Source organism: Antedon mediterranea, chromosome 8 (assembly GCF_964355755.1).
Source record: "Antedon mediterranea chromosome 8, ecAntMedi1.1, whole genome shotgun sequence".
Taxonomy (NCBI): domain Eukaryota; kingdom Metazoa; phylum Echinodermata; class Crinoidea; order Comatulida; family Antedonidae; genus Antedon; species Antedon mediterranea.
The window spans coordinates 18,728,733-18,756,534 of NC_092677.1; the positions used below are offsets into that span (position 1 = coordinate 18,728,733).

Genomic DNA, 27,802 nt, shown 5'->3' on the forward strand with positions numbered 1-27,802 from the left:
ATTATTGTTTTCGACAACGAGCATATCGATAAAGTAGACTAACGTGAACATTCTATTTCAGTAGAAAAAACTTGCTTGTTACATATTCATAGCAAAGTGCAACATATATGTATGTTTTATAAAATCAAAATTGACGTAAAATAGAGACAGTATACGTACCATAGTTTAAATTAATTCACTCCACATACGTCACTTTCACACTGAAGTTACAAAAGTGATCTTTAATTGTAAATAAATTGATGTTTAAATTTAAATATTATTCTAACTTGCATGAACAAACCTTTACACGACTAAAACTAATCTTAAAGTAATTACAATTGACTTTAATCAGCCTGCTCCATATTACAAGATTATGAGATATGACGTACAAAATTAACTGGAATATTTTAGTAAAGTTTGTCCGCGTTAAAAATAATCTAAAGTATATAAAAAACTAGATCATCAATTACCAATAACGACACAATGTGTCATCACTGATGTATGCGTAATGAGTTCATGTTTTTGTCGAGCAAAACATGAATAAGGATGAATAAAATCAAACTTAGTGACTTTGAAGGGGCCAATTTTATTCACAGAAAAAAATACTGATCCTGCAAAATCAATTTTCCCAAAGTCGTCTGAAAGTTCAAGTTAAATATTATTTTCCTCTACTAAATTATGTTCATTTTTTTCAGGTAATTATTGGTTTTTTTTATGACATGCATCTTATTAAAACATCTAATAATATGTTTTTTCCTGTGAACAAAATACGGAATGGTTAGGACATCTGCATATCAAGAAGAGGGTCCGGGTTCTTATCTCGGTTGGGGCGACTTTTTCTCATTATCACAGATTTCCTCTTCTTATCGTTTCAAATTAATTAATTAAACAACAACCAATTTTCAATTACAATATTTTACAGGCAAGGCGCAATGCAGTGAGAGAACAAAGAAAACTTTGGCCCGGTGCAGTTGTACCGTATGTCCTAGATTCAGATAAATTTAGTAAGTATTTGATTTTTTTAATGATATTACAATGGATAGACAGATATTAACGTTTTATTTTTCAGCATTTTTGTAATATATGTTTCTTTACCACTTCATTTACGTTATATTGTTATACAAAAGCAACCACTGTTGGGAAATACGTTTACTTACAAGATGCATTACTATCGTGTAGTACACTGTCCCTGTTTGAGTTTATCACCAAAACAGCACATCACTGATATCCTTCGTAGAGTTTAACAAGTTTAATTAGTGTTTTTAAGGTGATTTTGGGGGAGCATTTGTTGAGGTTGAAGTTGCCTTCAATGGATCAAGTATCTCGCGTAGTATATGGTTATGTGTATATATGATTATATCGATAACCATGATTTTTATTCATTTTAATCACCGTAGATATTTTGATAAAGTTATTTCTAAACACAGATACAAGAACCAATACTCTTCATTAAATCAGTTTCCACGTACTGTACTTGGCAAGATATTCCTGATGCAATTAAAGATCATATTATCTTATTTAGCGTTGATAGTCCTTGCACTGTGGCAATCCTCTGGTGCTCCTCATGTTAGTTTTATGTTCGGTTTACCTGGAAATTGAAAAGATTAAATTTTAAAAAAAACTCTAGATATAGACAAAGGGTACGAATCTTAAAACAAATTTGAGGGCGCTACTTTCCTATGTTTATATACACAACTTCTCACCGTTTTTGGGTCTAGCAGCTGGAAATCTATATCATAGTGGAGTTTCCATTTTCGCAAAACTGTCGTCCTTAGAACTATAACTGCTGCTTGCTTTAGCTTCTGATTGAGTAGTCCTAAATGGGACGTAGCGGGCTAGAGGAGTACCGTGAAAAAATCAACATGTATAGTGTGCGCCGTCTATTTTCAACTCCGTGTCCAAAGATTTATTTGAGCTTTTTTAAAAATGCATTAGGGGATTACGCACCTTTGCTCTCCCCCGTGTGGCTAATTCAACAGTGGTCAATTTCCCTCAGATCACCCACATCCTACCAGGTCTTAAGTATACTTTTAAAGGAAACTAGATAAAGTAGTTCCTTGCTTTACCACGTTACAAAATCCAGCCAGATTGAAAACCCAACAACTTTTATCGCTCTACCCCATATTTATAGTGCTTCCATTAAGTTTTAATCAACAGAAACCCGTTATCAACATATTGTTGACATACATACTAATTATTACTAATTGATATAGTACAGCACTGAGATGTTTTTTTGAAAAGTAATTTGTTCGATGGTAGTCGATGGGAGACCAAAAATAGTTATCCACAGACTTCAATAAAAATAGATCAATGTTTTGCATCTAATATTTTAATTGCAAGTGCAACCGTAAGTATTACGCGATGATGTACGTACAACGCTAGTTTGTTTTATAATCTCAAATTACTCGCGTTACGGGCACGTTAATTTCTTGTTGCATCATAGTGTGAACCAAACGTTAACATCATTCATCACTTAAACAGGAAATAGGTTAATTTTACCATTAGATTGATTACAACCCCCTAACCTTAATTTGACCCTATCACATGACACATCACAACTTGTGAGCTAATAATATTGTTAATTTTTTATCACAATTCACATTATAATTAGCTTATTATACATTTACCTATGATTCATATATGTTTAATTACATCGTTCTCTAACATGCCTCTAGATTAATTTAAATAATGTTATGTTTGTGTTATTCAAATTAAACGTGCATATAATATGTAATAGGCCTAATAATGTATAAACGTGTCTGTCTAGGCTTCTCTATCTTTCGGACAACAAAACTAGTGTAACTATTAAACAACGTGATAAACTAAAATCATTTACAATGTTATTTAATAAATGTATGCAGCATTTTCTTTAATGCAAATGTGATTTATCAATTAATGATCACAAAATTAGCCATTAAAACTTAAAGACCAGGTACGGGCAAAACATTTCCATTGATCATACATTCCAATAATTATCGATCTATAGTTTCCCCTATGTTTCATATTTGTTTAGATTTTATTGGTGTTACACGAGCTTGTTGAAAATAATCACTTTCTTATTAGTGGGAGATAGTTCAAATTACACAGTAAAATGTCTATTCTTTTGTACACAAATGTTATAAATAGAGAGGAATTTTTAAAAAACTATGAAAAATAAACGGTGTGGTAAAAAATGTTATCAGATGACTAAATATAGACTAGGTAATATAACTTGAATTTTACGTTTCTAGTATTTTTATTCAAATTCAGATTTTAATTTAAATGCTACAGCAAAAATTATCCACCGTATACCCACCATCTTTTTTCACCTTCTAGGGAGTCACCAGACATGTTATTACATTAGGTTAAACTACCTAACTACTGAAAAAAATCTTCCTGTTTTTTATAGCAGAATTTTGAAAAATTTTGTATTTGACCATTTTATGGAAAATTTATGTTTTTCGTCTTGATTTCTTTTACAAATATTTGATTTATATACAATTAACCAGATATTATATTTAATATTCATGCCTGTACCTGACCTTTAAAACTTTACAGGTACAGTACTACAATTTGAATTCACCATGAAAAACTCCTTTTTATACATTATTGATTGACATGACTAATAGATTATGGCTTGTCATCTTTGAGCTGTCGTAATAAACCGATAATCTGTTCTCTACAGACTTTCTGTAACTATTTTATTTAACATTGGTGTACTCATGGGAATCCTTTCAAGAGGGGGTTTGACGAGATATGGATTTAGTGGTTAGGTCAATTTACTCGTTTATCAAAATTATAATATTGGTAAGCGGGGGAAAGAAAAAAGGAGAGAGAGAAGGGGGGGGGGGGTGTGGGGTGGGGGGGGGGGGGTGGTTTCAGATACTGACATTGTTCAGTAGGCTACATGCCAAGAACGTTTTAATTAAATAATAGCAAGCAGCACAGAACATTTTTAGTATTAGAAATAATATCATTTGATAAATACATCATAAGTAATAACATTGAATCTATTGCATACTGACATGGTTGTTGATATACCTTTTGCGCCTAATGCACTGTTGGGATTAGGCCTACAAGTACATAGGACAGTACAGATTGACGGACTGAAAGGGGTGGGTGATGTGTCTCTGTTTTCATTGTATGATATCTACCAATAAGCTTTATTCTTCCGGTGTATTACTTTAATAATGCAATGATTTTCACTTTTATTATTAATATTAACAGAAAGAACTGTCCTTGACTCTTGTGTAAATCACAAGAAACAAGTGATTTTTTTGTTATTCACAATTAAATTTCTTATTCAATAATTTTGTCATAACTTTATAGTCTTTTGGGAACGTAAATAGGCAATAGACATGGGACTGATAGTCGCCATTGGCTAACAAGATAGTACATTAAAAAACTATAAGAAACATAAAACAGTCTTATAGTTTGACATTTCGTTATTTTGAAGAACTAGCTGTGACAGGTGCGGTCGGTTTCTTTTAAGTGTTTGATGGATACAACTTTGTTAAGTGTATAAAATAACGAAATAAAGCATTTGCTCTCAAGTATATGTCGATGTACTGTACTGTTAGTTAGCGTGTCGTGTGATATCGACTATATACCGGTATGTTTTGATGTCGATGTTAATGCACCCGATTCTGCAGCTGTCACTAGATATATTCTAAAACTATCGCAAGTCATTTAGAAACAAGTCTACCTTTATTAAATACTTGTATATTAATATTACTAGGTTCTATCTAATATAATAAATCTAAATATGTGTATAGCAATACCTAAAGTAATGCACCGGAAACCAGAGAGCAAGATATTGTATGTGTACGATAGACCCACAGTCAGATAGGCCTAGGCCTAAATTAGGCAACTACTGTTATCATGTAAACATATAACAATGCAAGGTGATTATTGGTCCCCTGGCCAATAGTGATGCATTTCTTTATGTTCCTAAGAGATTATTAATTATGACAGTCAGATTTGTGAATCATTGCACAACATGCCCACTATTCTCTTATAACTTCTGCCCTCATAAAGTACATACCATTATATATAATCTCTCTTTATATTATTCCTGGGACTAGAATTATTATGCTTTGATATTTTATTTTATTATTTTATTTTATTTTATTAATTTTTAGCAACATTAAAACAATACATAAACTTTGAGTGTGCCAAGGAGTGGCAAAAGAGGTCAAAGGACCACTGTCACCATAAGGCACACCAGCACTCAAAGCATACATATATGCCTGCATAGCAGCTGATAATGGAGTTATTATTAACTGATCATGATATAAATTAATCTAGTTATTCATTGAACCCAGACTAACAATGTGTTCCACCAAAAACAAAAAATGTTCGCGCTCCTTAAATTTTTCCATAAACCTCTAACAAGAATAATAAATATAGTGCCTAAATTCATAAATCACAAACATCGAACTATGTTTATTAAATAGATACAGAATAAAAGAAAAATTTAGAACAAAAAATCAAGATTAATGTTCCGTTCAATAAACTTTAAAATACTAAAGGAAATGTAGAGTTTTTATCCAACATTACTAATCTATGGGGGCGTTATTGCGTGCAGAGTCCCTCCTTATTGTATGGTAGGCCTACCTGATAATGAAGTATCTTAAATTTACAATTTATACCAATAAATTAAACAATAGAACATTTGCTAAACCTTTGTGAAGGAACAAACTAATATGAATTTCCATTAAACAACATATTGGAGATCATTTTTAGAAATGTTTGTTTAAATCCCATTCTGATGATGTTATTTAGAAGTAGTGTTACATTAAATCACATTAAACAAACTAAACTGTGACAGATGTATTATTCTAAACTGTTTAAAGGCCTTGTGTGGGCAAAAATTTCTATTGATCACACATTCCAATAACTATCGATCTATGGTTTCCCCTATGTTTCATAATTTTTGGAATTTTATTTGTGTTACACACTCTCAGCACTTTCTTATCAGTTGGAGGATAGTTCAAATTACACAGTACTGTAAAATCGTTATTCTTTTGTACACAAATGTTGTAAATAGAGAGGCATTTTTTGAAAAACTATGAAAAATAAACGGTGTGGTAAAAAATGTTATCAGATGACTAAATATAGGTAATATAATTTGAATTTGACGTTTCTGGTATTTTTATTCCACTTTAGAGTTTTATTTTTATTTTTGTAGAGCGCTATATAAGAATGAACTATTATTTATCTATGCATCTTTTCTCACCTTCTAGGGAGTCACCAGACATGTTATTACATTATGTTAAACTACCTAACTACTGAAAAAAGTCTTGCTGGTTTTTATATTAGAATTTTGTAACATTTTGTATTTGACCATTTAAGGGAAATTCATGATTTTTCTCATCTTGATTTCTGTTACAAATATTTGATTTATGTACAATTAACCAGATAATAAATTTAAAATTCATGCCTGTAACTGAGCTTTAAGGAAAGAATATATAACTATACTAATATATACCCCAACTAGAGGGTAAGATTTGTCTCAGTTGGATTTTTTACTAAGTAAAAATTGAGGGGAAAATGAATAATTTGAACCCAAAATACTTACCGTACCCATATTTCTATTTTCATCATAAAAATGAACGATACTACATTTACGACACCGTACAGCTTAAAATAATGTTGTTTTTTAAATTTCAATTTGTTGGCGTTATATCCTCCGCTAAAAGAATAACCCTTAGATTCTACCAATAGTAATTAGAGATACAATACACCTTCATAAATGATGTGATGCAAAAGGAAAACTTAGGAGGAAACAATTAATTTACTTGCTTTCAGTTTCTGTTATTCTTAGCAAAACACGTTTATTTTAAATTTAAGTTAAAAGTTTGCATTATATCGTATTGAGAGCATCAATAGACAGAGGCCACTTCCTCCCTAGATGACAGAAGGGCCTTATATACAATAGTCACGTGTCAGTTGTGTGTACTCGAGGGTTATCGCCGACAAATACTAACACCACTTGACATCCTAGATATAGATTTGGGACTGGCCTTGTTAAGGTGTACAACTGTTGGGCAGTATGGCTTCGTTATGATATCATTTAACTATGATTTGTTTCAGTTTTGCAAAATGAATGATGCTGCTTCTGAGCTTTAAACGCCTTTTAGGCATATAATCGGTTTTTTTCTTTCAATTGGTAAGGAAAAACAATACAAAAAATGAAAATAAACAATAATAAACAAAAATATTTCTTACAAAAAAACGCTGCTCGCTTATTGAAAAATATTTTTTATTTCAAATGTTTTTGAATGTGTCATTTTATTGTCACATAATAGTTATTTTACCTGAAAAAAATGTAATTTAAAGCAGCAAATACTTAAATTGTCTGTCAGACAATTTTTTGGGGTTTCATTTCTCTTTTTCTTTGTGAACAAATATTATTTTTTTGTTACAGAAGTGAATACTCAATTTCTGTCACTTAAGTTAAATATATTTCTAAGGTCAAGTCTGGGGGTCACTTCATCACCCTAGATATTTCAAGTGTGAAGTATCCTATTACAAACACAAACTTGAATGGACTGTTCGATAATTATTCAATGAATATCTGACTGTGAATTACAGTCAAAAGTCATAAATACCAGAAATGCTTTGGGATTTGAAATTTTTTGTCCTAATAGTCTCTTTTCCCAGACGTTTTTGGGGTCTATAGTAGCAGCTGGAAATCTATAAATTATAGTGGAGTTTCCATTTTCGCACTACTGTCGTCATTAGAACTACAACTGCTGCTTGCGTTAGCTTGTGATTGATTAGTCCCAATGGGACGTAGCGGGCTAGAGCAGCAGCGTGAAAAACAATTAGATTGAAAGGGCAGAAGCTAAAAGTAGTTTTGTACAGTAGTTGAACAGAAAATGGTAGTAGTAAAGATACCTCAAGGCTTAGCAAGAGTTAAGAAAAAATATTATTTTAGTTTATTTGCACGCCGTTTTGCCGTGATCATTTCAGGAAAGTTCATTTTGGCTAGCCTATATATGCACATGTATATGCTTTTAAAGGTACAATTACAACATATAATATATTATATGTCTATGTTCTTTCTGTCGATTAAAATAATCTCTTTGATATACCGCTTATTCCAGATACGCTTGTATTAGGAATGCATTTTAATATAGGAAATAAGAGAGTAAATATATCAATAATCTTAACCGCTTCATGTTGACTCATCAGCGAGTAGGCGGTAAATTGAAACGTCTCTGTAGACATATTTGCACTTTTAAAGAGTTTGAGGCAAAGTGATTCTGATTAATACACATTAAAACATTAAGAAAACTGATGGATGTACGGTATGTGAATAGATTGATCGGTAAATTAGTATAAAATCAATTAATATTGTAAATAACAATAAATATACAGATATAGCTAGTATGTCTAACCATACGCATTACTCCAACACAAATGGACGAATCACGCCATTCAAATGTATGCTAGGCCTTTTATGATTAATTTAAGTGGCATATAGGTTTATTTACAGTACGGACTGAGATGTTTAGGAAGTGAAGTGACAGTATTTAATGTGACCGAATTAAACTTACCGGCCAGTCCCTCTGTCCAATGTCAAATCAGAAGACGTGCTCTTCTGATAAATTTCAAATTAATGATGAATAAGAAAACGCCTTAAGTATGTTGAGAAATATACCGGGAGACATATTCCAAAACTACGTTGTAGCTTATAGCACACTTTGTAATAATGGTCGCACTTCGTAATGCCTACCGGTATCGCACTTCGTAATTCCTACCGGTATCGCACTTTGTAATGCCTATCGCACTTTGTAATGCCTATCGCACTTTGTCGCACTTTGTAATAACCAATTTATTTATCGCACTTTGTAATAATCGTATGTCGCACTTTGTAATAAACTGAGTTGTCGCACTTTGTAACACGTCTGCGTGCCACACTTTTATAAAGAAAAGTTATATATTATACAACATTGGTATACTATAATTAATCAAACTAGAAGGGTGTTCGTAAATATACATAAATATGAATTCACTCATCAAGTAAAAAGCATTAGCCTAAATTACTGTAATTCAAACAATTTGATCAAACGTTAAAATTAGGTACGTTAAGCATATTGAAATTAGGTCAGTTGTTCATTGACAACCTATATGACGACACTTACAAAATGGAGTATCTTGACTTATCAGACGGTAAATGAGTAATCTAATGACTGAAGTTGCGAAGGCGTCTTATTGGCTGACCTGGGAATAACGTCTAATGACTGACCTGGAAATGTTGTCTGACCTGAAATTATTTTGTTAGTGGAAGAAGAATATATGAAGATACATTTTCTGTGCAGATACGAGCACTACGACATATTAAATCAATTTGTATATCAAAATCACAATAATGATGTGCGTCTGTACTTTCTCGTACTGTACTTGTTAACTGGTAATACACACTGTGTAAATGAAAGTTTTAGTGTTGATTGTTCTGAATAATATCAACTCTTTTTGCATTGAAACTGTTCAGTATTAATATTTCATTATTATTTTAAAGAAAAGTTGTACGTAATTATGTTATAGGAATGTGACAGCCATACCTGGATGGATTCTGACATGTTTGTGTCACGTTTCACCTTTACACAGGGGAACCTAAAGAAAGGAAGTTGAATGTGTTCATGAATGAACTTGATATTATCCGTGTTAATAAACGACTGTCAATGTTGACTGCTGAGCAGCAAGACATCTCCATCGAAAAAAGAAATACAATTTAGAATATACAGCATACTATATGCACAAATTTTAAAACAGATTAAGCATATACGTGAGTGAGAAATGTGAACTTAACGAACGAAAATGTGTCTAGATAACCCAATGAAAGATGACAAACACGTTTTTTTTAAACTTTGTGTTTTTTTTAAGAGCTATTTTTGCAAGTTGAATTCCACGTACAGTATTTACAAATACGTGTCTTCTTTCTAACAACCTAACTAATTTTAATAATTTAAATTAATTAGTTTAATTAATTTAGGTGTTTAATCACAAACGAATGCTTTCATGGTTGTGGAATTAAATGGAGAATATTTAATTCTTTTAACAAATTACGCACAAAAGAATTGTTTTTAATATGTTGTTGCAATGATAGAATTGTGGAAAATGTTGGTGTGTTCAAATCGGCATGTTCGATATTGCCTTACATTGTAATGTATTTTCTTACAGCAATAGACGAAAGAAAACTTATAGTAAACGCCATGGAAAGGTACCATGAAACAACATGCATTCAATTCAGGCCTAGAACAAATGAAAAAGATTACATTCTTATATCAAGAAAAGTCGGGTGAGTAGGCCTAATGTTCTATTATCTTTAAAAGAAATTATCTGATAGGCAATTTACGTTGAGTGATCATTGCAATATCAATCAGCGGTTTATAGCAAGCAATCAAAATTTCTCTTATTGACTAGATCAATCTCCTGTCATTAAAATAATAACATCCGCGGGAAACGGTTTTACAAGTCTGATAAAGTCTTGTAGTTACTAACGATGGCAAATTTAGATTTTTAAATTGGTTAACCATGTTTTATATTATTACAATAATGAATTATGCCCGCGTCGTAATTAATTGATAAGTTCTGTATAGAGGCAAAGAGGTTTGCTTTGGTGGTACCGACAAGTACCAATTAGGAGTTAGAATACAAACCATGGTACACGAATGTCTCCAACAAGAGAAAATTAACTAAACATCTAGATGCTAAAGTAAGATTCACATGGGGTCCAGTAGTGTGTATACCATCCATAGCCACTTTCATCAGGGTTTCGTTTTTATAAAACAATTAATTCCAATTGCGAACAAGAACTGACTCGTTTTTGTTTTAAATCTATTTAGGTGTTGGTCGCAAATTGGTCGACAAGGAGGTGTTCAATATATATCACTTGGTTTAGCATGCCATATGAAAGGAGGAACCATTATTCATGAATTAATGCACTCTTTAGGCTTTCGGCACGAACATTCTCGACCAGATAGGGACGGTTATGTCAATATTTACTGGGAAAACGTCGTAAACTGTAAGTGATCTAATTTTATTTGGTTATTTATTTATGTCTCCGTGTATATGAACTTGTATCTATTTAGATCTCGGATCTCGTCACCTTAGAATTATCACTTAAGTACGTGGTACAGTATCAGTGATTGGAATAAGGAAAAGTTTGTTACGATCATTTGCATAGTGATTACAAAACAATGTGTTTTGTTCAGCTACGTAACATTTTTTTTTTCGTCGGGAACGCAGATGGTATCTAAAGCATTGTCTACACTATCACACTTAATGTGACAAAAACAAAAGTGATGTGTTCATATATGGACACGATGACATCATATCACTACCATATTTGGGCACACCTTTTTTGTGAAACTAGTTTGATAGTACAGACAGAGCTTAAGCATGAATATATACTTGTAGCATACTTCGTTGTTCGGTGCTACGATGTACAAGTGTGCCATCCAATATTAGCCTATTATAAGACATTGTACTGAATACTGAAATTATTTAATGTCCGTCACCATCATAATATAAAAACAGAAATTTGTCTTGAAGATTGGCAAATATGAGTACAATAACAAACATTATAAACAAAGATTAATATATAACACACACATTATAGTTGAATTCCACTTGCAGTATTTACACTTACGTGTCTCAAAAACCCAACTAATTTTAAAATGGACAATGTTAGTTGTTTGTTACCGATGACGAGCAGAAAGACTACCATTTAAATGATAACATAAGTAATGAACACAATGACGCCGGTATAATATCGAATACGAAGAGATGAATTGTGATACCACGACCAAACCAACTAACATTGACGCCAATTCTGACGCTACTGATAAAAGTGTTGATGATCGATATAGGCCTTGTCTGTTTATATATGCCTAAGGTAACCAATTTCCTATCAGGTTTAAAGTTTTGTATTCGATTCGTACAAAACATGATAATAATATCCATATACATTCGTTATTATGCGTAATTTAATTCGACAAATTATTATTTAAACAAGAAATATTTCTTGCAAAAAACGCCGCTTGACTTTTTGACGTAACAGTTTTAATTATTGTTCTTTTTTCATTTAATAATGCTTTTTATTGATTTTGTATTTATTATTTAATATAAAATACTGATTTATTTTTTTCCTTAATAATCGATAATCTGGAATGAATGAAGTCCAAATTAAAACTAAACTACAGTACTGTACATATTCCGGGATAGAAGCGTTCTCCCTAAGGTTGTAGTGACTCACATACCTTAACATTCCAGCGAACAAATTTCTAATCAAAAAATGTTTGGTCCATGGGACTACAATATGTGGCCCTATGCGGATTAATATTGTGTACATAATTATAAAGCTTGGTGTTTGATTTCATTTAAATTAGTATCGATATTCATATTCTTCGTATCGCTTAACGCTATGGTATATTATAGCAAATTTCATCTAAAAAATATTTAGAAACTGAACCTAATTGGTATGTGAATTTTATATCGTTAGATACGTAGACCATTGGAAGTCTCTCGTACTGACCTATGAAACTGACCATAGCCTGAGGACTGCATACTTTTGAATTAGCTTGTTTAGTTTACTGTAGTATATTCACTAAAATATCAAGAAATGTTTATAAAAACTGTTTGGGAAAATATATATGACATAGGTACCGCGATAACAGACAAGTTGACATCAAAAAATTGTACTCATAAAAATCAGTCGCAGCTTGGCGTGACTTCACAATTCACATGCTTACACAACATGCATTCCAAGTGTTTGTCAGTTTTGTCGAACTTAATTGTCAATCAAAAACAAGACATGAGAATGACCATTTACCAATAAATCAAAATGTTAATTATGGCTAATAAGTTGTTACTTTAAAACGTGGACCAGTTAGGCTAACGGTTTCATTAGCAATATGCCTACGAAAAGCAGGCTAGTACCTTAGCAAATACTGTAGGCCTACACTATATGTTATTCCTGCTTTATATTTTTGAACACGTACTGCAAAACGTGGCACTAAGATAATCTAGCAAGCTATATAGCTATAGACGAATTTGATTAGACACGAGTCTAACTACAACATACATAGTTGAATGTACTTTATCAATTGAAATATGTGTTTTAATGACAACGTAACTGGGCACCAAAAATGAAACATGACAGTTGACTCGAGCAGTATATTAATATTACCGGTCTGGAACATTAATCATACATAAGTGTGACCGAGTTCTAGAATACCGTGACGATTAGAACTTTTTTTACGTTACGAATACATTATCAATATCTTTCATGAATACATTCCTCCTAAAATTACAAACGTAATCTTAAAAGATACGTATAGATGTCTCCTATTTGGCTCCTGCATCTAGTCAAAATGTGTCTTCAAACAAAAAATATTCAGGAGCATAATGTATATCGATTAAACAGTATTATAACATTGACCAATGGCGTTTGTGCAATCTGCACTTTTAAAAGTATTTTTAAATTAGCCTATGGCATTTTTGAAATCTGCTTTTTTAATACTATTTTATTGTTGGCCCTATAGCGGTTTTTTAACTGTATTTTTCTCTGTAGTTTGTAGTCTTAATTATTCTAAGCAAAATGAATTTCTATTTTAATGGACCAATATAATTTCTTGAACTCCGAAACCAAATCTGGAGAACGTTATCGATGACACGGTGCTATATTGCAATATTTTATAGATTATGATTTACTTTGTGTGCGTTTTGGTACCTGGCGAATGATGAATATAACTTAATGCTAATCTGTATTTAAACATGAGATATTCGTAAAATAAAAAAAAAATCAAACACATATCAACTAATTACTTTGATGCTTTTTCAGCTCAGCGAAGTAATTTTCATAAATACAGTGCTGATGCAGTAAATCTGGTTGGAACCCCGTATGATTATTCATCCATCATGCATTATCCATTACACGCCTTCTCCAAGAATGGAAAGATTACAATTGGACCACGTTATCCTCACAATGAAGACATTGGGTGGGTGACAGACTTCAGTGACACGGATATTTATCGGCTGAATAACTTATATAAATGTGGAGGTAAGATGTTGCGTTTAGGATCACCATAAACTTAAGGGAAATAAGCAATGGTCCTTTTCTGACCAGCAAGTAAATCCAGTAAATTAAATCAAATGACATCATCATCATCATCACTCAGTGCATTTCGTACCCCTTAGGTACACTACCTTTTGGCAATACAATTTGGCTTATTTATTTATTTTTTGTACAGTACATTGTACGGAAACTAGAAAGATGTCACCGAATATATTTTTAATAATTTAACAAAATAAATTGCAATGCCATAAAATTGAGTCATAGTCTCTTGTAAGCATATGAGAGGTTTTCAAACTTGAGAAATAAAGGCCTACATTATTAGAGGTTTATTTGTTTTCTGTCTTAAAATTTCTGTTGCAGTGATTGACTACACCTAAGATTCCGTCTGTGCAAAGCACCAATAACTGCAACGCGAATCATCACTCTAGCTAAAACTCAGTTTAATTCGAATTGAAATATTGAGAATTTTGTAGACTTAATTTAGGTCCAACGGCCACCAGAACATCCTAATTACTGTGACACATACCGGTAACGTATAATCTTTATTAGGACCTACATACCGTCAAGTGTAAACCACAGAAGGAAACTCCCTCGTGGCGTTTCTAGAGTGACCGGACGCGAGGGATATTTGATAAAAATACTCAAGTACTTAAAGATGATGATTACACTATGTACTAAAACGGAAACATAAGTTGAAGCTAAGATTAGGAAATGATTTAGCAAACTAAATCATTGATATCCATTCACGTTGTAGCTTTAATAAGATACATAATAAATTAGTTACAACTAATGTTGAAGAATGAATGTAACTAACTAAATTATAAACACTTCTTACTTATACTTAGTGACATACATGTATGAACTCACTAGCCGCTGTAATTATAAACGTTACTTGTTGTTTATTCTGTTAATTGGTCAGTTTCGAAAAATATCCCAGATTTTAAAGATACGTTACAAAGGATGGTATCGATTTATTTGATTTATTTTATATTTAATTCATGCGAAGTACAGATCTTGAAAAAACTGATACGAACAATAATGCCGTTCCCTTCGGATGGGATGTCACGCCGTTGGTACATAGTGCACGTTACCGTAACGAATGTGTACCAATAAAAAAGAGTAGGAAGTTTGCTGATCATAGTAGGAACTGCACTGATGGCTGCCGTGGGTCCGTAGAGGGTCTAACCCTGATCATAAACACTTTTAATTATTATCTTATCATGAAGATTCAAGTTTTGAATCTAGGTTATTCATTTTAGACTATCATGTATCATTTTCTCGTTATTTTAGTTTTTGCTGTCATCGTTATCCCGATACAATTGCAAAACAAACTGTTTCAATTGTTTTAGATTTTACTCTTGTATTCGATGTATGTATTTGTATGAGTCCTAGTAATGCATGGTGGCTTAATTGTATCTTACAAACAGCAAACTATTCTCGTGTCTTATACAAAGCTGGTGTATATAACTTACTTAACTTATTATATATGCATCGTATTTTCTTTTGTACTTAGCAACTGCTTGTCATTTCGAGATAAAACAGCAAGTAGTCCTAATACCGTACTTCACTGACAATGATTGTTCCCAAATTTATATCTGATTAGAATAGAAAAAAAGAAAAGAAAAGCTCTTTTTTATTTACTATTTGTATCTTATAATAGAATGCTTTGATACGGACCAGCAACAATGTCCAACTTGGGCCATGCAGGGTGAATGTAAGCGAAATCGTCATTGGATGAGGAAGTTTTGTCCTTTCAGTTGCGACACCTGTCCTTATTCACATGACACTGGAAATGGTAAGATATCTCACATTTACTGGTAACGTATACTTGCTCCTATGACAGTTACTGGGAAAGATAGTTACAAGTGTGTAAACTCTTCCAAAGTAAAACATGTATTTCTCTTGTAGATTTTTAAGTAATACACTGTAGTACAGTAAGGACAATATTTTATCAAATAAGAGGGATAAGTTATATAAAAATAAAAGTTTGTGAATGGCATTTTAATTATTAGAATCACAAAGTTTGTTTTTTCTATCCATTGAAGGATTGCAGAGAGATTTGTTAAAACTGCAATGAGAAATCACATCGATTATGCCAAATTAAATTTTAAGAACGTACAATGTAGGCTATAGTTTGTTTTATTGCACATACAAAAATAAAAGTGGGAACCGTACGCCATCCAAGGACTCGTGATGTAGGCCTATAAATGAAAATTACCAAGTTTAATCAATAAGGTAATGATGTGAAAGTTCTACGGAGTTTTAAGAAGCCTTATTTTTTTGAAAATGTCAACCTCAAAAAAGCATTATGGAATTGATTTCCACCTTTTTAGGTACGGTAGAGATTTCTAACTTTATTTCCAATCGCCTTCAAAAAAACTAAACGTCGCCATGGTCTCTTTTACTATTCCTGATAGCTTTAATTGGGCAAAATAATTGGAACGATATTTCCAATTTAAGCATAAATGGAAACCTGCGACTAGAAAGACCAGCAGAAATACACGGCAAATAACGTTCATGCCTAATTACCAAGAGCAATTCCAACACGTGTATTTCATAAAAGTAATATTCTAAGCTTACTTTTCGTTTTAGCTTGTAACATCTGGTTGTCATTGACCGAGTTTTAAATAGAACTTAAGATATTGGAACTTGACGAAACTTAAGTAAACTCACTTATGATTACAATTAATTACGGTAAATTCTAAAAATGAAACTTCATAACTGTATATACAGTTTCTACCGCTGCATTTAAATAATTTGGAATGGTGTAATTTTGATTTTGATTCTAGAAGATTCAGCATTTTCTCTCAATTCTCACAATTAATTTTTCAGTGTGTAAGGATATCTCACCATCATGTCGAGCGTGGGTTACAAATGGAGAGTGTAAAAAGAATAAAGATTATATGCATGCAAACTGCAAACGAAGTTGTGGACTTTGCGTCAATCCAGAGGGAGTCCGACCAGGAGGTATTTTTAATACGTCTTAATACTTTTAACAATTTGTTTTATATTTATATATTTCGTAAATTATGTATTTTCTGTCATTGAATATGTCTTGTCTTTAATATTTATTGTTTTTTCTTAAATCAGATCTCATTTTTTAAACTTTATTTTTTTATGTTCAGCTATAGAAGACACAATTGTAAATGAATTTTGCACTAAAATATTTTGCATGATTTTGAAAAACAGTTTTATTTATTATTTATATCACAATGCATTTAATAAATCACTTTTAGTATTATCTTTTGGGAATGTTATATTTTACAACTAGGTTGTCATGACAACAATACACTATGTGCCGATTGGGCAGTTACAGGCGAATGTCCGCGCAACCCTGCCTATATGCACGAAAAGTGTCGAAAGAGCTGCCGTAGATGTGACTGGCACATTAAAACTGTGTCAATGAAGGGTAAGACGCAGAATCTTGACGTAATTTGCAACTTATCGTGAACTGACGCGCATGTGTAAATGGAATATTACTTAGCTAGGGAAGTAGACCTAGATTAGTTGAAGATGCGATGGAATCTGCTCGTCTAAGGAAATCCCACTTAAAAACAACATTCGCACGTCTTTTGCAGATTTGACAGCAGGAAAAAAATGGTCGTCACGAATGTACAGTATTCTTTATAATTAGATTTTCCAATTTCTCAAGGGATTTCATTAGCCTCAGTAATGTTCCAGCTGATACAAGAACTTATTAAGAAAAAACACAACATTAGTTACATCCGAATGAGTCACTTTGTAATAGACAATGTTTTGCAAATGTCTCGCAGATGGCCGTCACATTAGGAAAATGCAATTCTATTCCAACTTCATTATCAAAAAACTTAACACAAATTAATTTTCTAAATTGAATGAACAACACATTATATTATTAGTATACATTGCCTAGATTCGTTTACACTATACGCTATTATGTTAGTGCACTTTCACGACTAGAGCATGCCTTATAACGAACACTCCTGTCTTCAGACTGTAGGGATTATCACCCAAATTGCGAACGTTGGGCAAAAACTGGAGAATGCCACGTAAATAAATGGATGCTCGGCTACTGTAAACTAAGCTGCCAGCACTGCGCAGAAGACTTGAAGAAGAACTTATTCCCACTACCAGACAGTGACAAGATGAATTGGAAGAACGATGTAGGGGGACTGGTGTCGAAGGTCAACGGAGCTAAAGATGAAAAGAAAACATATGATCCAAAAGGTACAAAGTCTTGAAGAACGCTACACGCCTGATCATAACTCTTCTCCTGCAATTCTTCGTACTAAATGCCTGAATCAACGGTCTTGAGATCTTACTCAGAAGCCTGCTTCGTCTTCTTGTCTGGATACCTGCCGCATATTATTAGACACACTGCATGTTTGCATCGATTCACAAATTCATCATGCACTATCACAATATCAATAATAGTTATTAACTTCATTTTCAATTTTAATAAATTCATCTCTAACCTTGTTTGTGTCCAAATATATCATATCACACTAATGTTGTATTGTGTGCCAAGTTAATGTTTGTCAGTAGGCTTGCATTAATTCGGCTATTATGCGATTTGGAGTTTACAATAATGAATAGCGAATGCTCAAGTAGCTTCCTTTATTTACTTATTCATTCATTCGTTTGTATATTTATTCATTTATTTATCGTTCTTCACAAAAACAGTAGTAGTAGTTTAATTATTAAATATCAGTTTGAAGATCCTTTTTTAAAGAAATAAATGAGCTATGATAATAATGTAGAGTTCAATATGCGTTCAATTAAATGAGGCGTTAATTTTGATAATTATTTTAAAGGCCAGGTGCGGGCAAACAAATTCTATTGATCATACATTCCAATAATTATCGATCTATAGTTTCCCCTATGTTTGATAATTTTTTGGATTTTATTTGTGTTACTTGAGCTTGTTAAGAATAAGCACTTTCTTATCAGTTCCAATTACACAGTAAAATCTCTATTCTTTTGTACACAAATTTTGTAAAAAGATAGGCATTTTAAAAAGCTATGAAAAATAAACGGTGTGGTAAAAAATGTTATCAGATGACTAAATATAGGTAATATAACTTGAATTTTACATTTCTGGTATTTTTATTCAACTTCAGATTTTTATTTTTTTTATGCTATAGCAGAAATTATCCACCGTATATCCACCATCTTTTTTCATCTTCTATGGAGTCACTAGACATGTTATTACATTAGGTTAAAGTACCTAACTACTGAAAAAAAGTCTTCCTGGTTTTTATAGCAGAATTTTGCCAAATTTTGTATTTGACCATATTAAGGGAAATTCATGTTTTTTCGTTCTGATTTCTGTTACAAATATTTGATTTATGTACAATTAACCAGATATTATTTTTTTAAATACATGCCTGTAGCTGAGCTTTAAATTATATGTGTGTTATATTACTTTAAATCCGAAAAGTGCTTGATCGGGAATGTTGGTTTGTGAGTTCCACTTTCCCTCTACAAAGAAATGCAACTTTAACCTACCAATAATATAGTAATAATAATCATTGAGAGTAGGTATTATGCGAACAGGCCGACCACCCAAATGAAAACTAGAACGGAGATCATAAGATTGTATGAAGGAATTATTCTTCATCCATGGTATTTAAGATCGGTTTGGAATATACATGGATATGGAACAAGTGAACACAATTATATGCAACACGTCAACTAACTTTATAAAGCAACAATCTTTTGCAAACCACGCTTAAGAAATCTTTGTTTACCATTTGAAAAAGTTTGTTGAAAGATGTATTGTTCCAAAAAGCATGAAAACTAAAGATAAAGAATTTCATAATTTGAATGGGCCATTTTGCAGTTTTAATAAAGTTATTCACTTCCATAGAAAAATAATAAAATATAATGATTTCAGACAATAAAGGGTTAGCAATTTGAATTTTTTTTTTGCTTTAAATTACACTTTTTCAGGTAAATAATTTGTTTTTCAATCCAATCTTGGTGAATAACTACTATGTAATTAAAATGGCTTAAATGGCTAAATGACTTATATCAATTTGTTACAGTGATGATAATCGACTTACTGATTTTAAACTAATGAATAAATGAAAATTGCATTCAACATTTTAACCACATTTAAATGCAACACAAAATATAATCAGTCAAATATGCATAATTATGATATTTTGAATTGAAATGTGTCGTATGCATCGCATTACTTAAAGCGCATGTTAATATTTTTTAATCTGATATTTTTCTCACAGAACAACAGTTTACAGCTTGTAAAATGGGGGAAAGAACAAACTATGGAATTGAACGAAAGAAATATGTTTTCAATTAAATGTTTGCATTGTATTATTATATTGACAAAAAGAAGCGTCATATGATTAGTTATAAACAAGTAATCGTTAACTTTGTCTCATGATAAATAACTGATATTAATATTGTTGCTAGGCTGCAGGGATAAAAACAAAAAGTGTGCAACATGGGCCAAACAAGGAGAATGTAAAGACAATCAAGGATGGATGCACAATAACTGTCCAGTTAGTTGTGACACGTGTGGAATTCCCGACCCAACAATTGGTAAGTAATGTTGTGGTTTATTACAATTTAAAATTTTCAACAGTACTGCTAAAAAATAAGGTACATTATAAAACAAAAAAAAGTTTCTTCTGGCTAACCAGCTAGAGTTTTTTCAGTTGATATGTTGTTAGGGTGACGGTTTCCATTTCGTAAAAATGAAGAAGGCGTCGTTTTATAAATAATGGAAAAATCGCATAAAGAATTGAACGGAGCTGGTGCGAAAATGCTTTTATTGTGGATAAGCAAATGAACAAGTGGAGGATGTTGATGATGTCTTAATTTTGTTGATTCTCACTTAAGTTGTCAAATGTGATATGGTTTATCTTACGTGAAGGCACGTATGGAGTATACAAAACGTTTACACACACCGTGTGCACACCATAACACTGGTGTGTCTGTGTAGACTCCGGAGTTTGCTAGACGATGTAAAATGAGTATTGTATTGCAGCTAACCCAGTTGAACAATTCTTAAACTGCCTTATACGATCTCAAAGTTAATTTCTTCTTACACTACTAGTGACATTAGTAATTCTTCCTTCCGAATCATCTCTCATTGATTCCTTAAATAAAATCAGATAAAATGTCATATTTCACTATCATTAGGATGCGCTATACAGTACTACCATTAAGATTATGACTAGCCAATTTAAAGTTATTCATTTTGATCACATTAATAATTTCATAATGATAACTGGAATTTAAAGTATTTCATTCGAGTAATCCTGTCCAATTCTCAGTGCTGCATCTTCTATACATAAAATATTTGTTCAGTATCATGGGAAATGTTGGCAACATCATGTGTATCACATGTAGGATAAGGGTTAAGTTATGTATATGATACTATTTGGTCAGATGTTTGCCCTACTCAGACAAGAATTCACAATTTACTTACACATTCAACACCCTGACGCAAAGCTACAGTAGTTCCAAGCAATTGCAATCATGTTGGTGCAGTACCCGCTGCTTACTAGGGTTTTAATCTAATATAACCCCTAGCCATCAGCGCAGGCTCGGTGGTTTAGAGGTTTGAAAGCCAGGCCGTGGCCGATCTGGAGTCCGTGGGTTCGAGTCTCACCCCATAATTTCTTACGTCAGAGTAGGGAAAACATTTTGACCAATTACTCAAAAACCCTGACGCAAAGCTACTAGTTACAAATATTTAAATCATGATATGATACTAGGATGGGAAACACAATTGTTTATGTTGTACAGTATTACCAAATATTCTTGATACCAGAGAAATCGGGAATCGGGCGGTAATTCTATAGTTTTTAACTTGAAGGTGGCGAGTTGCACGATAGCATTTATGTGTTGTGTTTGTTTGTTTTTGAGGTGTTATAGCATCCACCAGGAAACACGAATTAAGTAAACAATAATCATATGATTAAAAAACGCCGATAAAAATAACTACAGCCTTACCATGTAAAACACTGCAAAAAGTTTTGTTGTATGGTTAATTTCCTTTTATTAAACTATTTATTTTTTTTCAACAGCTTGTGAAGATAGACATAGTAGGTGTTTAGAATGGGCAAAGGATGGCAATTGTATGACAAACCAAGAATACATGAAGAAAACATGTCCTTCCAGTTGTATGGTGTGCAAAACGGACATCTTTCCTATGGGTTAGTATGACAATTGGTTAATTGTGTAGCATGCAACAACAGCCAGCAGTATCGTGTCAGCTAACGGTGACTTTTGTTAGTGTTACCTGTGTAAGTTAATGTTAGGTATGAATGTTCCCTGTTGCCGACAGCAGACACGATACTGCACTTATCAATTGATAATTCGCGCAGAAAGTACGTTGTTCGGTGGTAATATAGGCCTATACTAGGAACTCATTATATACACGAGCTTTGACTACAATGGTACACACAAGGAAATATAAAGAACATCGAGTTTTTTATCATCACTATACCGTATGATTCATGTAGGCTACACAGAAAGTTCTCAAAAATCTAAATCATCAAAGTACAAGTCTTCATAAAAATGTCATGTAAACTCATCTTTCATCAAGCATTGCTTTATAAATTAATATTGATAGAGATCAATCTATACGTATATATTATGGAACTGGTACTTATTATACCTAACTTTATTTTTCTATCCGTGTGAATGTACCTCAATAAAGCTCTCTCGCCTAATCGGTATGAAATTTTCTAGATAAGCCGTGAAAAACACGTTATTATTATTACCCACTATTAATGCAAAAAAACTAGCGTGGATTCATCTTAATACGAAAAAAAAATAGAACTTCTTGTCTTAACTTTCTACTCGTATTTTTTCCTTCTAATCGGTGTTAAAATATTCGCGTCGCTTCTTCAGTGTGCTTTTCACATAAAGTGTCTGGAGGTACTCTGTATTAAGGTTTATAATCCTCAAAAGACCACATTTCTGTTCTGTTTAATGTACTAAAGAAAATCTCTCAGGATTGGAATACTATTTCCATCCTGTAAGTTGCGTGTTATTCAATGTCTCTTCTAGATATTTTGGAGCCTTATTTACTGGCACTCTAGGTCACCTCCCCAGGCCTGGGAAGTTAGGGCACTGGGGGAATTTCCCCATTTCCAATTTGGCAGGAGATAATCTAGAGCAACAGTTAACTTTAATCATACCGAGGTTGACGATAAATAAAATTAAGTGTGTTTACGTTTTACGGAAAGATAAGTTCATGATTAAAATATGATAGTGACAGACGTAAATCTGAGTTGTTGATAAATCGAATTCTTCAGGATTTTAGCTTCAGATGAACTACGGTAATGTACTAAATGTAGCTATAATGGAATGGAAATAAGACTATTGAATCAGAAAAACCATTTTAAATTGTGACTCAATGTGAACCCTTGAGGTAAAATAAATATACATTTTAAAACATTGCTGTTATAGGGTTAAACGAAAAAGAACAATATACACTTTAGAAGAATGAATGCTTTGCGGTGTATATAAAGATTTTCGGATGAGGCAGTTCAATCCTTCCTGAACACACTGGAAGGATTGAATAATATCTTAAGTAATACAATGATTAATACACAATTAGACCAATAATGGAACATCGTATTTGAGCCACGTATATCCGAATTTGGTATGTTAGGGTTAAGAAAGACAATCGATTAAATTACTACACTAGTTATTAGTTACTCATTCATTCATTGCAGATAGAACATTCATATAATAAAACACACAAAACAAATTCAACCAGAAAATCAACCTCTTCCACAATCACAACCTAAATATAGATTTGACTTCAATTTAATTCAATTCAATTCATTTATTCTCCAGAAGACATATAATACATATAATACAAACAACGCTGATGAATGTTGTATACAATTAAGTTTAAAAGAATGTTCAAGAAGGTTTCTGGTTTATGTTGTCCAATTTCCAGGTTTACTTTAGTTCTGTGACTTGCACTACCTTAAAAGGAAGCCATCGTTACCTGTTAAATTAGATCAGATTACCACGGGTCGGTTTAAGATCGAATTAATCGTAAATGGCATTTAATCTGTGTTTTCCTGTTCGGCAAATATCAGTGGGTGTGATGATAGGTAATGGACCGATTTATTCGACTATAGACAATTAGTTTAAACTAATTGCTCCTTGATTCAATCACATTGGCACAGAAAGGGTTAATAAGAACCCGTGGGCCTAATGGTTAAAATGTATTTCTCTTAAACCGAAGTCTTAAGGCCTAACATTGTCTACACTATCAAAATAGTTTGAAAAAAAGTGTGATGTGCCCAAATATGGTATGCCCAAATATGGTATGATATGACATCATTATATATAAATATACATATGTGCACATCAGATAAAGTTTGATAGTGTAGACAGAGATTTAGTGCGGTGGTTATAGTATATCCCACACATATTGAATTATATATTTCAATATAATTTCAAACTGTGGTGTTGTTGTGCTGCGGTTGTCATTTCTTAAGGTATCACATGGTATTACTGGAGGTTTTTGGTTAGATTTACTGTAGACTTTACAATTTGTGGAAGTTTTTTCAAATATTTGTGCGCTTTGTTTTTTTGTTTCGTAAAGCATACATCGCATTCTATGACAAGCGTTTATTAAAAAGAATATGCTTACTTGAAGTATCGGTAACCCTAATTCTTTTAATAAAATGTTTTCTTTCTGTCTTAAATTCAATCACCATTGTATACAAAACATAATTGTAAATTATCATTTAATCAATTTAATTATTAGAGTGTGCAGACCGACATTCATATTGTAGCCAATGGGCAGAGAGTGGACAATGCGAAGGCACAATTGGATGGATGAGATTACATTGCCCGGTCAGTTGTAATGCTTGTGTAGTAGCTGGAACAAATATCCGTAGGTGGTTCATACTTTCTTTAGTTTAAGTTGGTGAGTATTTCGGAAATCAGCGATGCTGACTTCTGTCAACTTAGGTTGTTATAAACCAGGGAAAAGTAAAGTAATCACATTTTCCTGATTGTAAACCAAATACAAAACAAAGATACTGTACTACTGAGTGTGCCAATACATGTTATGTTAAATCAACAACACTTCACATGAAGCTGGTTTACGCAACGCAAGGACGTAAACACGAATCTCAAGCGAATTGACCAATCAGAAACGACAGTGATGATGACCCATCACTTGTGATTGGTCAACTCATTTACGTTGCGTTTATATCCCTGCGGTGTATCTCTAGTAGGAAACAATCAGTTAAAAATGTAATTGGTTATCCGCTCTTGGCGGATAACCCCTTGTTATTGTCAGGATCTTTTTTTTTTTTTTTTTTTTTTTTTTTTTTTTTCTATGTTATTCTTCTTTCTTTCCCTGAATTTTGTTGGCAGCGTATCTCTAATTCTGGCAAACAGAAGATTGTGTAACTTTTTCATAAGATTGACCTGTAGCTGTAGATGTGCAGGACGTTTCGTTTTTTGACTTTAGAGTCGCGCAGCGTAAGTTACGCGCGATTTTGTGAATTTTGCGTATTTAACATAGATTGAAAACCAAAAAGCAATTTTAATTGAAACTTGGCAAAAGTGTAATTTATATCATGCGCTAACTTTCTATGGATTTAAAATGGCAGTTTTCCAAAAAGTTACGCGCGCACGCGCGTTTAAAATTTCAAAATGCGAAAAATCATTTTCTAATCAACTTTCTACGCGTTTCAGGTCATTTTGAGCATTTCAAAAATTCCCACGCGTGCGCAATTTTTTTACGCGCGCGTGCGCACGTAGCGCAAAAACATCTTTTTTTTGCTTGATTTTTGTTTTTCCTATCTTTTTTAGTAAATTTACCAACTTTCAAACAATTTCGACTTAAAATCACCTCATACGAGCACGTAGAATTGAACAATTTGCGCGCGTTTTTGATGAAAAAGTTCAAAAATTCATGAAAATTATGCCTTTTTTAAAACAGTCATAGATTATAAACTACGAGGTGAACTTTTTTTAAATTACACATTCTGGAAGTTGATGAGTTGCAGATATCGAATCATGCATTGATATGGCTAACAGGACATAGTGACGTCATCGTATGGCCACTCAAATATAAAATATAGGATTTTTGTCTCTTTCGTCATAGCTCATCACATTTAATAGAGCGCATCTCCACTTATCCTAATTCCATTTCCCCCCATTTTTTTATATTGTCTATGCCAATCAATTATCTTTCGCATGATATACCGTTTTTAAAATTGTGATGACGTCATCATGTCCAAAAGCGTCAATAACTTGGGCCACTTATTTTCACATATTCTTCACTGTATGTAGTACGTATACAATATATAGTGTATACTGTGTATACTTAGACGTGACGTAAAATAGAGAGCGCACTAACATTTTTTCAATGGCATAATGGTTTTCTCTGCGCAATATTCTAACGTATGACGTGCACGTGGCGTTTGCTCTGCGGATAACCTAACTCGTCCGTAGTGACGAGTTCAAATCTAGTTGTATATTACTTTTCTTGGCTACTGTTAATTGTTTCGTATAACGCTAAAACTATTTTTGTTAGTTTAACGGTCCCTTCCTTATCAAATCCTTCAGCTCAAGAATCATTCAGCTCCTCATCTAAATAACAGGATCATGGTTGTTCCGTCGTGTAAACTGCGACTGGAGTTTTAAACTGAAATTGTTATAATGGCAAACTTAAAGATGTATTGTCCCTTTGACTAATTCCAAAAAAATAAAAAATAATAGATTTCGAAAAAAGGTGGGTCATTTTGAAGTATCATAATAATTATTAACTATCACCAAATATTTTTCGAAAAAAAAAAAATTTAACTGAAATACAGACGGTTTTTTGTTTAAAAAATTACTTTGACTTCCAGTCAAAGTTTTCAATCAAAACATATCCCATAATGAAACGCGCCTGTTTGGCTACTCTGTATGCATAATCATAAAACTTCCTCATGATCTGTGTGAAAATACCTTCTTAACCGTGACAAGTTGTAAACAATCCTAATTTAGCATATGCATAATGCGTACTCATGGTTTGAAATCTTTGTTTACTTTCGCTCATGACGATTTTCCAGATGAAATGTAATCAAACTAATTTACCTGTTAATTACGTAAACTTGTTGTTTTTGGCTCAAATTTTCGACTTAAAGTGAATAACTTTAATATTAATTTGATATGGCCACTTTAAATTTAGAATATTTTGACCTTCATTTTTTTGTGTTTCAAGGGACAATACATCTTTAAGACAGAGTGAAAGTTTACTGTCAATATAGATAATAGTGTACAGTAGTAAATCAATTCTAGACGCTGAACTGATTTTGTTTTGTAATTGTATTTTTTCATACGATTTTTACATACATTCTTGATTTGTTTTAAAATTGACTAGGATGCACTGATTCTGACAAGAAGTGTACAGAATGGGCAAAAAATGGGGAGTGCACAAACAACCCAGACTGGATGGTTCGCAAATGCAAGTTAAGTTGCAAGCAATGCGTCACAGATAACTATGCCCTTTCATTGCCAGATCCGTCACCTACGCCTCACGACATTGGTAAGTTCAGCAGTTACTTCACTTTCCACTGTTAGGAAAAGTGTAGAGGGGTTATTATTTCGGTGTACTGTACATCGTTGTGGACAAACGGATGAGCGATGTTTGGTAGTAGCTCACGAAAAGAAGGGAAGACCGCAAAACAAGGATCAGCACAGTATAAATGGAAGATGTTATACTGACCTTACGATAATCCCATGTAACTAGTGTAATGAATGTTGCCAAAATTA

At 32.6% G+C, this 27,802-nt stretch overlaps 2 protein-coding genes across 6 annotated transcripts in view; one reads left to right on the forward strand and one right to left on the reverse strand.

Moving 5' to 3' along the window:
* Positions 1 to 27,802, forward strand: part of LOC140057345 (uncharacterized) — a 61,482-nt gene that overhangs the window by 18,259 nt on the left and 15,421 nt on the right. For 2 of the 3 annotated variants that reach the window (XM_072102966.1, XM_072102967.1), the window contains exons 5-16: positions 902 to 983; positions 10,150 to 10,267; positions 10,815 to 10,993; positions 13,814 to 14,032; positions 15,708 to 15,842; positions 16,880 to 17,014; positions 17,319 to 17,456; positions 18,020 to 18,253; positions 20,462 to 20,590; positions 22,084 to 22,212; positions 24,795 to 24,923; positions 27,411 to 27,575. In XM_072102966.1, coding sequence (XP_071959067.1) covers positions 902 to 983; positions 10,150 to 10,267; positions 10,815 to 10,993; positions 13,814 to 14,032; positions 15,708 to 15,842; positions 16,880 to 17,014; positions 17,319 to 17,456; positions 18,020 to 18,253; positions 20,462 to 20,590; positions 22,084 to 22,212; positions 24,795 to 24,923; positions 27,411 to 27,575 — 1,792 coding nt within the window. The remainder of the gene's footprint in view (positions 1 to 901; positions 984 to 10,149; positions 10,268 to 10,814; positions 10,994 to 13,813; positions 14,033 to 15,707; positions 15,843 to 16,879; positions 17,015 to 17,318; positions 17,457 to 18,019; positions 18,254 to 20,461; positions 20,591 to 22,083; positions 22,213 to 24,794; positions 24,924 to 27,410; positions 27,576 to 27,802) is intronic. The other variant, XM_072102968.1, reaches the window with a different exon arrangement.
* The window catches only part of LOC140057346 (uncharacterized), a 101,184-nt gene continuing 74,348 nt past the window's right edge, over positions 967 to 27,802 (reverse strand). The window contains exon 4 of one of the 3 annotated variants that reach the window (XM_072102971.1): positions 967 to 1,567. The gene's annotated coding sequence lies outside the window, so the exon portion shown is untranslated. Of the gene's footprint in view, positions 1,568 to 20,930; positions 21,151 to 27,802 lie in introns of those variants that run through there. The other 2 variants (XR_011846917.1, XM_072102970.1) reach the window with 2 other exon arrangements.